Source organism: Eimeria tenella, genomic scaffold, assembly GCF_000499545.2.
Source record: "Eimeria tenella Houghton genomic scaffold, Eth_scaff345, whole genome shotgun sequence".
NCBI classification, from domain to species: Eukaryota; Apicomplexa; class Conoidasida; order Eucoccidiorida; family Eimeriidae; genus Eimeria; species Eimeria tenella.
In genome coordinates, this window is record NW_013544423.1 from 1 (window position 1) to 9,750 (window position 9,750).

Sequence of the window (9,750 nt, forward strand, 5' to 3'; positions counted from 1 at the left end):
GCTGCAGCAGCTTCTGCTGCAGCTGCAGCCCATACATGTGCTGCTGCAGCTGTTGCTGCTGCTGCGGCAGCTGTTGCTGCTGCTGCTGCAGCCCTTGCATGTGCTGCTGCAGCTGCTGCTGCTGCTGCAGCAGCTGTTGCTGCTGCTGCTGCTGCAGCTGTTGCTGCTGCTGCTGCTGCTGGCGTGTGCGCAGATGGTGCAGCTGCCGGGGACTTCTTCTGCGTCTTTGGAAATTTGGTTAAGTCGATTTGATGGCACTGCAGCAAAATGGAAAAGGCAGCAGCAAACAATTCCTTTGCCCCCAGGGGCTGGCCAGTTTGTTTTGGCAGACTTCGATGCAGACGGTAGGGTTTGGGGTTTAGGGTTTAGGGTTTGGGGTTTGGGGTTGGGGTTTGGGGGACTTAGGGAAGTTGCAGTTTTGAAATAAGCGTCTCCAGGCGGTGCTTTATCAAAGCAGGGATCCCGAGTCTAGGGTTTAGGGTTTAGGGTTTGGGGTTTAACTTTTAGGGTTTAGGGTTTAGGGTTTAGGGTTTAGGGTTTAGGGTTCAGGGCTTAAGGTTTAGGGTTGTGTTCAGGGACGCTGGATATCTTGGTGCCGTCTTGTGAGAAGAACGAAGAGGGCGTCTGCATAAAGAATGACTCTCTTGTTTTATTGCGTAAGTTCTAGGGTTTAGGGTTTAGGGTTTAGGGTTTAGGGTTTAGGGTTTAGGGTTTAGGGTTTGGCCACCGCATGCAGTCTGATGCCCGCATGCACCTGCGCTCACCTTTGCCGCAGACGGAACCCTCCCCTTCATAGCTTGACGGCCTAGGGTTTAGGGTTTAGGGTTTAGGGTTTAGGGTTTAGGGTTTAGGGTTTGGGGCACAGCGAACAGCCAGCCGCCGCTGTGCGGGTCTTTCTGGTGGACTTCGCGAAGTGTCGAAAAGTGCCGAAGACCTTTTGAACTCTGCGACCCCAACAAAGACTTCCGACTCGCCAGCTGTACGTACACCCCACTCGACAAGAAGAAGATTAAAATGAAACAAGAAAAATAAAATACGAGACAATAAAGGGAGTTGAAATAGAGAAAAAAGAGATTAAAAATGCAAAAAAAAGAAACAAAAATGAGAGAAAAACGCCCCAGCTGTAGACACTTCAGCTGGACAGACACTTCAGCTGTACAGACACCGCAGCTGTACAGACACCGCAGCTGTATAGACACTTCAGGTGTATAGACACCTGGAGTCTATAGACACTTCAGGTGTACAGACACTTCAGGTGTACAGACACCGCAGCTGTGCAGACACCGCAGTGTACACACACCTGGAGTCTGTAGACACTTCAGGTGTACAGACACCGCAGCTGTACAGACACCTGAAGTGTACAGACACCTCAGGTGTATAGACACCTAGGGTGTATAGACACTTCAGGTGTACAGACACCTGGAGTGCACAGACAGCTGAAGTGTACACACAGCTGAAGTGTATAGACAGCTGAAGTGTACAGACACTTCAGATGCACAGACACCTGGAGTGTACAAACATTTCAGGTGTACAGACACCTCAGGTGTGCAGACACCTGGAGGGTATAGACAGCTGGAGTGTACAGACAGCTGAAGTGAATATACACTTCAGGTGTACAGACAGCTGGAGTATACAGACACCTGGAGTGTACAGACAGCTGAAGTGTACAGACAGCTGAAATGTAGAGATACTTCAGGTGTACAGACACCACAGGTGTACAGACACTTCAGACGTACACAGAGTTGAAGCGTACAGGCGTTTTTCTCTCATTTTTGTTTCTTTTTTTTGTATTTTTAATCTCTTTTTTCTTTCAACTCCCTTTATTGTCTCGTATTTTATTTTTCTTGGTGTTTCATTTTAATCCCATTTTTGTCCATTCTAATCTCCCTTTTTTTTTCTGTTTTTCTTTTTTAGATGGCGAGCAAAATGCAACAGTCTCCTTTTTGGATTTGGACTCTTCAATTCATTTTTACGGAGACAGTTTAAAACCCCCGACTCTCACAGTAAACTTTTCATTTCATAATTTGAAGTTTTCAAAACCCCTTCTTTATTTTTCTTTTTTCTTTTTCATTCGTTTTTGCTTTTAATTCCATGTTATTTTTCCCTTTTAATTGTACTTTGTCGCTTTCTTTTTTACTTCTTTTTTCTTTCTCTTTTAACTTCTACTCTTTTTAATTCTCTAATTCTTTTATTCCTTAATTCTTATTTTTTGTTTGTTTTCTTTTTCAGGTTGGAGATGTTGACGGAGACGGATTTCCAGATGTGGCTCTTGTGGCAGTTAAAGAAGGGGGAATTAGAGCTGCTCGAATTTACCGAAATGTGGCTGAAGGCCCGAAAACAGGCCCAGGAGTGAGGGTTTAGGGTTTAGGGTTTAGGGTTTAGGGTTTAGGGTTTGGGGTTTGGAGGTGGGGCTGGGGTGGCAGTTAAAGAAGGGGGAATTAGAGCTGCTCGAATTTACCGAAATGTGGCTGAAGGCCCGAAAACAGGCCCAGGAGTGAGGGTTTAGGGTTTAGGGTTTAGGGTTTAGGGTTTAGGGTTTGGGGTTTGGAGGTGGGGCTGAGGTGGCAGTTAAAGAAGGGGGAATTAGAGCTGCTCGAATTTACCGAAATGTGGCTGAAGGCCCGAAAACAGGCCCAGGAGTGAGGGTTTAGGGTTTAGGGTTTAGGGTTTAGGGTTTAGGGTTTGTGCAGAACCCTGGAAGACGGCGGTTTGAACTCGCGGCGGAGTTTGTGGGGACAATTGAAGGAAAAACTCTTTTGTGTAATCGCGTGGCTTTTTTCGACTTTAGAGAGAAGGTGAGGTGTACGTACACCCCAAACGCATGCGCGCATGCATGCATGCATGCATGCGCTCATGAGGGTTTGGGGTTTGGGGTTTAGGGTTTAGGGTTTGGGGTTAGTTTAGGTGCGAAGGCGTTGGGCGTTCTGCTGCTGCGTGTTCAGGGCGCGTTGGACTTGGTGTGCCAGGGGCAGCCGCAGCAGCCGCAGCAGCCGCAGCAGCAACAGCAGCAGCAGCAGCAGCAGCAGCAGCAGCAGGGGGGTAGCCCTTTTGACACGCTGCGGACGTTTCTGCGGCCCTCAGACTCTTCTGATGATTCTCTTTTCTTCAAAGTGACTTCTTTGAATGGAGTTTGTCCTTATTCGTTTTGTTCAAGACCTTCTTTGTCTCCCCTTTCGACCCCCCAGAATCTTTTGCTGCCAAGCAGCAGCAGCAGCAGCAGCAGCAGCAGCGGCAGCGGCGGGGGTGGCGGCGGCGGCGGCGGAGACGGTGAGGGGGAAGCAGCGCGCAAGCAGCAGCAGCTGGAGCAGCAGCAGCAGCAGCTGCTGCTGCAGCAGCAGCAGCTGCTGCAGCAGCAGCAGCAGCAGCTGACTCTCTCCTCCCCCATTCAAATGATGCCCGACCTGCCGCCGCCATACGGCGCAGCAGCCATTGGTGAGCTCCGCAGCAGCAGCAGCAGCAGCAGCATTAGATGCTTCCACAGCGAGTTAGCGGTTTTAGGGTTTAGGGTTTAGGGTTTAGGGTTTAGAGTTCTTGTGCTTCTCCTAAGGGGCGGCCTTCAAGCTAACTGTGACGGACCTGAACGGGACGAAATCGCCTCGCACGGGTAGGGCGGAAACTAGGGTTTAGGGTTTAGGGTTTACGGTTTAGGGTTTAGGGTTTAGGGTTTTGACTACGGTTTGATGCCTGGGCTATGCTTTGCAGTGGGTTTAGGGTTTAGGATTTGGGGCGTGAGTTGTTTTTGCAGTGGCCAGAGGTTCTTCAGTTAGGGTTTAGGGTTTAGGGTTTAGGGTTTAGGGTTTGTGGGCGCAGGAGCCCAAATGCCTCAAAGCGCACATGCGCCTCTTTCGCTTCCTTTTGAATTATTTGGTTTGGGACAAACAAATAATTATGTGGAAGAGTTTTTTGTCGGACTGCCGCTGGCCCAGCTGGTGAGGGTTTAGGGTTTAGGGTTTAGGGTTTAGGGTTTAGGGTTTGAGGGGTGAGTCCCGAGTTTTCGCTCTCTCGGGCTGCAGGGCTCTTGAGCGCGCGGTTTCCTCGCGAATCGCTTGCTCCCAGGGCTAACGGCCGAGCGACAAAACTAGGGTTTAGGGTTTAGGGTTTAGGGTTTAGGGTTTGCGTGCAGACTGCGTTTAGCATGTGGGTTTCTCTAATTCCCAACTCCCAAGTAATTGTGATGCCTTACCCTTTGGAGCAGCCGGGGGGTTGGCAGCTCGAGCTGTCTGTACACCCTTCCCGGAGCTTCGTCAACATCCTCATTGTGGGCTATCGAGGGTTTAGGGTTTAGGGTTTAGGGTTTAGGGTTTGGGGTTTAGGGCTTGGGGTTTGGGGTTCGGGGTTTAAGGGTGTGTTCGTGGCTCACGGAGGTGTTTGGGACGTTTTTCACTGCGAGATTCAGATTTTGGGGTTTCTAGAGTTTAGGGTTTAGGGTTTAGGGTTTAGGGTTTGGGGATTAGGGTTTGTGTGCGCAGACGACGGTGATTTGCCTGCTGCTTGTGGCACTCATTATCTTTATTCTGGACAGACGGGAAAAGGTGAGACTCCCTGGATTTAGGGTTTAGGGTTTAGGGTTTAGGGTTTAGGGTTTAGGAAGGTGGGACTCAAAATGATCATTTTCCGTTTTTTCACAACGAAATATAACACCATTTTAGTTCTTTTTTTATTTTTTGAGATTTTCAAATTCAAAAAATACCATTTTAATTATTTTTTATTTTTTGTGATTTGCGCAATTAAGTACCACTTTAATTTTTTTTAATTTTCAAGTTTAAAAAATACCATTTTGATCCGTTTTGTTTTTTCAAATTAAAAAATGGCATTTTAATTCTTTTTCGTTTATTTTATTTTGCTGCTGCAGGCAGAAGACTCCGAAGAGCAGCGGGGATTTCGCAGCCACTTTATTGTGAGTTAAATGAAATTCTTTTTTGAAAAGAATTTCATTTAATTCTTTTTATTAGAAAGAATTTCATCTAATTCTCTTTATTAAAAAGAATTCCATTTAATGCTTTTTATTAAAAAGAGCCAAATGAAGTTCTTTTATTGAAAAGAATTTCATTTAATCCTTTTTGTTAAAAAGAATTCCAGTTAATTCTTTTTATTAAAAGAGAATTACATTTAAATCAGTTTATTATAAAGGAGTCCCATTTGATTCCTTTTACTAAAAAGAATTTCAATTAATTCGTTCTGATTGAGAAGAATTAAATGGAATTCTTTTTGATTGAAGGAAATGGAATTCTTTTTGGTGAAAACATTTCATTAAATTAAATTCTTTTTGATGAAAAGAATTCATCAAACGGAATTCTTCTTATCAAAAAACAATTCAATTTAATGCATTTCTTTTTGATAAAATATTCTTCAAATGAAATTCTTTTTGTCAAAAGGAATTCCATTAAGTGGACTTTTTAAATCAAAAGGAATTAAATTAAATTAAATTCTTTTATCGAAAAGAATTAGAGTAAATCCTTTTATCAGAATAAATCAAATTGAATTCTTTTATCAGAAAGAATTAAACTAAATTAAATTCTTTCATCAAAAAAATTAAATTAAATTCTTAAAAATAATTTCATTTAATTTTTTGGCTTCTGCAATTCGCAGTTTGCCTCAACTCAACCAGCAAAAAGCTTTAAATCATTTTACTGAAAAATTCTAAATAGAAAAAAATTGTTTTATTATTTTAATTTAATTAATTTAATTTAATTTAATTGCAGTTCATTAAATTCAAAAAAAGAAATAGATCAATTTCATGAGATTCATTTTTTTTCGATTTATTAAATTTGAAAAGGAAAAAATGAATTTCTTTAAAAATGAAAAAAATCAGAAAACACTGATTTGTGCAAGTGAGCTGATTAATGGATTAATTCGAAAATATAAATAAATGAAAATAAATCAAGAAATAAATAAAATAAGTAAGTAAATAAATAAATGAATGAATAAATAAATAAATAAATAAATAAATAATAAACAAATAATAAACAAACCAAATAATTCTTCAACTGAAGATAAAACAGTTGCGGCAAAAAACGCAAAAGCTGCACTCAAACTCGCCCGCCTTGAGCTCCCGCCAAACCCTAAACCCTAAACCCTAAACCCTAATTTTCTGCAGAAACTGCGCAGCTCGCTGTCTCTCTTGAACGCTTCTCGGGTGTACATACACCCGGAGCCCCCTGTTCTTTCCCAAGGTCAAAATGAATATTTGAAATAAAAAAGATCTTAAAAAGAATTAAAACAAAAGAGGAATTAAAAGAACAATTTTATCCACGTCAAAGTATATAAATTAAAAAGAAATGGAAAACATCCAAAAGCAATAAAAGATGCAACAGCAAACAGACCCCCCTCCACCCCATGGGGGGCCCCCTACTCTAAGAGGGCCCCCTAATTGGGGGGCCCCCTTTGGGGGCCCCCCAAATAGGGTTCCCCAGCTAGGGGGCCCCCCTTTGGGGGCCCCCCAATTAGGGGTCCCCAGCTAGGGGGTCCCCCTTTGAGGGCCCCCCATGTAGGGGCCTCCCGGGGTGCTTCCCCTTTATGGGGCCTCAAGCGGAAGTCCTACGCAGCAGCATTATTTGGGGGCCCCCGGAGGGCCCCACAGTGCAGTCGGGGGGCCCCTAAGGGGACCCCTCTAGGGGGCCCCCCTTAGGGGGCCCCCCAACTGCCCTAGGGGGCCCCCCTAGGGGCCATCTAGAAAGATAAATGAGAAGGTCCCTTACAGAGGACCCTGTAGGGGGCCCCCTAGGGGGGCCCCCTTAACAGCTTGCCCCTAGGGGACTTGGGGGGCCCCCCTGCGGCCCCTAAGAGATGAGGGTGTTGTCGCTGCAGTGTACGTACACCTGGTGAGAGGGCGTGGGGTGCTGCTGCTGCATGCATTTATTTTGCCTTTGATTTATTTTTATTTATTTTGATTCATTTTGGCCTTTTGAACTCCCTGAAGTCCAGCAGCTCAAACGCATGCAAACCAAGTTAATGCAAAGGCCCCAGAGCCTTTGACGACGCATGCGCTGGCCCTCTTTTGGGGCCTTTCATGCATGCGTGCATGCATGCACGGAGCCAGTTCTTGCAAATTTGCATGCATGCATGCATGCATGCATGCACTTACGCAGTGCAGCATTATTTAATTCGAGATTCATGATGCACTTATATTTTATTTTTATTGTTTTTATTTCCATTTCTGTCGGGACCAGAGAGCGCATGCGCGGGTCCTTGGTACAAGTGGAAACATGCAATAAATAAATAGAAATAAAAATTAAAGTAAATAAATAAAAATAAAAAGTATTCAAATGAAAATATAAGCAGAGGTACTTTTGCGATTTTGCTTTGCTGGTGTGCATGCATTTGGATTAATATTTATCTCTTTTCCGCATTAGTGCAACAAAATGTAAAGAAGATGCATTTAGATCCTGCATGCATGCATGCATGCATGCGCCCGCGTGGTGTACGTACACCCCTTGCGCCCGTGGGGTGTACAGACACCTCTAGTGTCGAAGCGCGGGAAGTTGCGGAAAGGAATTAAAGATTCAAATTCTTCGGACCTTTTCTGAAAGTAAATTTTAAATTTCTTTTAATTCTTTAATTGCCATTAAATGCAGATCTCCGCGGTGTATGTACACTGCGAATCTCCAGCCATTAATGCGGGCACTTTTAAGAGCCTTGAAGTGGAATGTGCAGAAGTCCAAATAAATAAATGAACAAATATATAAACAAATAAATAAATAAATAATATTGCAGTCTTTATAAAAGTCTTGGAATCCGCAGCAGTCTAAATAGATAAATAAATATATCTTGAAGTATTTCTGTAAAAATGCTTTTACATATTCTTCAATGAGATATATTTTTGTATTTCCGATATAAATATTAGTATAGAAAAATATATGAAGGCATATATCTTTACGTATTTGTACAGACATACATATATATATATATGTATATATATATATATATATATATACATATATATATATATATATACATAATATTGAGATGAACATATGTATATATATATATATACATATATTGATACAAATATATATACCCATAAGCATATAGATACACATTTGTTGTATTCATATAAGATTATATGTATATATATATACATAAACGAATACATATATATATATATATATAAATACATATAAATATATACATATATGCATGCATACATATATATATATATATATATGCAAATGGGCCAGAATATATTGGAAGTAGAAAATGAAATAGATGGCAATGAAGTGTACAGACAGAAAGCTCAGAACACGGCTGCACGGGAGGTGTACATACACTCCGGAGCTGCGTGGACTGCATGCGTTTTAGCTTTTCTATTTTCAGAAATAAATTGAACTTCAACATTCAACGAAGTGCAGTTAATGGAATTATAATTATAATTATAATTGTAATTATAATTATAATTTTTGTAATTATAAATTGCGCCAAAGACGGCAGCAGAAACTTTGATTTCCAAATTGAGGGCGGGGTGTACGTACACCTCAACTTGACGTTCCTCCTATTTTTGTTACTTTGTTGTTTTCACAACTGAATATAAATAAATATAAATGAATAAATATAAATAAATGCAAAAAAAACACAATAAAAGAGGCCTATTCTTCTATTTAGACGCATGCGCGCACTGCACAGCAGCAGCAGCAGCAGCAGCAGCAGCGCAGCAGCAGCGCCGCCTTTGCACGTCTGCCGACAGATTCGCGTCTGCTGCTACTGCTGCTGTTCCTGCTGCTCCTGTGGCTGCTGCTGCTCCTGCGGCTGCGGCTGGTCCTGCTGTTCCTGCTGCTGCATTTGCTGCAATTCTTGCTGCTGCAGTTGCTGCAGTTCCCGCTGCTGCTGCTCGTCTTCTTCCTGCTGCTGCTGCTCGTCTTCTTCCTGCTGCTGCGAGTCATACTGGTCCTGGTCCTGGTCTCCGTGCTGCATCTCCTCCTGCAGCAGCCGCTGCTGCTCCTGCTGCAGCATTTGCTGCTGCTCCTGCTGCAGAAGCTGCTGCTCCTCTCTGTGTTGGTCAGCGGCTGCCTCGAGCTGCAGCACGAGCTGCCTGAGGGCGTTTGCTGCTGCTGCTGCTTCGGGGAAGGTAGTTGCTGCTGCTGCTGCACTTTGTGCTGCTTCCATTTCGGCCTGCAGCAGCGGGGGGGCTGGAGAGAAGGAAAGTCCTTCTCTGCGGATTCGGGTGAAGGTTTTGCTGCTGCTGCGGATGTCTTGCTGCAGCAGCTGCAGCCACGTGCTGCCCAGCAGCTGCCGCTCGGCTTCTGCTGCTGCTGCTGCTGCTGCTGCCAGCTGCTCTTCTATTGCTGCTGCTGTTCGCTGCAGCTCTTCCAAATCTCTTTTTCTCCCCAGCTGCGCCATCAGCATAAGGGCCAAGTCCCGGCGATTCTGCAGCTCTTCCAGAGCAGCAAAGGCCGGCGAAGCGCTGCTGTCCTGCTGCTGCTGCTGCTGCTGCTGGCTGCTGCTGTGCTGCTGCTGCTGGCTGCTGCTGTGCTGCTGCTGCTGCTGCTGCTGCTGCTCTCCTTCCTGCTGTTCCTGTTGCTCCTGCTGCTCCTCGTCCTCCTCCCTCAGCTGGGGGAGCTGCGGCGGCTGGCCCAGGTGGAGGTGGCGCCGGCGCAGCGCGCTGCTGCTGCTGCTGCTGCTGCTGCTGCTGCCGCTGCTGCTGTGGGCGGCGAGGGCGCGCTGCAGCCGCGCAATGAGTTCCTCAAAAGCATCATTTGCTTCCTCAGCAAATGAAACAAAAGTCAAATGAACTTCTCGAAACTCCCTGCGCAGCAC

At 44.5% G+C, this 9,750-nt stretch overlaps 1 protein-coding gene across 1 annotated transcript; it reads left to right on the forward strand.

The window, feature by feature from the left end:
- Positions 1-193: 193 nt before the first annotated feature.
- On the forward strand, positions 194-4,906 carry ETH_00000215 (uncharacterized protein; the record flags this gene model as incomplete). The annotated part of the gene is made up of 12 exons (XM_013379519.1): positions 194-344; positions 576-656; positions 866-979; positions 1,915-2,003; positions 2,230-2,349; positions 2,691-2,795; positions 2,943-3,432; positions 3,548-3,604; positions 3,811-3,929; positions 4,124-4,258; positions 4,470-4,532; positions 4,853-4,906. The coding sequence occupies 12 exons, from the start codon at positions 194-196 to the stop codon at positions 4,904-4,906; spliced, it is 1,578 nt and encodes a 525-aa protein (XP_013234973.1).
- Positions 4,907-9,750: the final 4,844 nt, after the last annotated feature.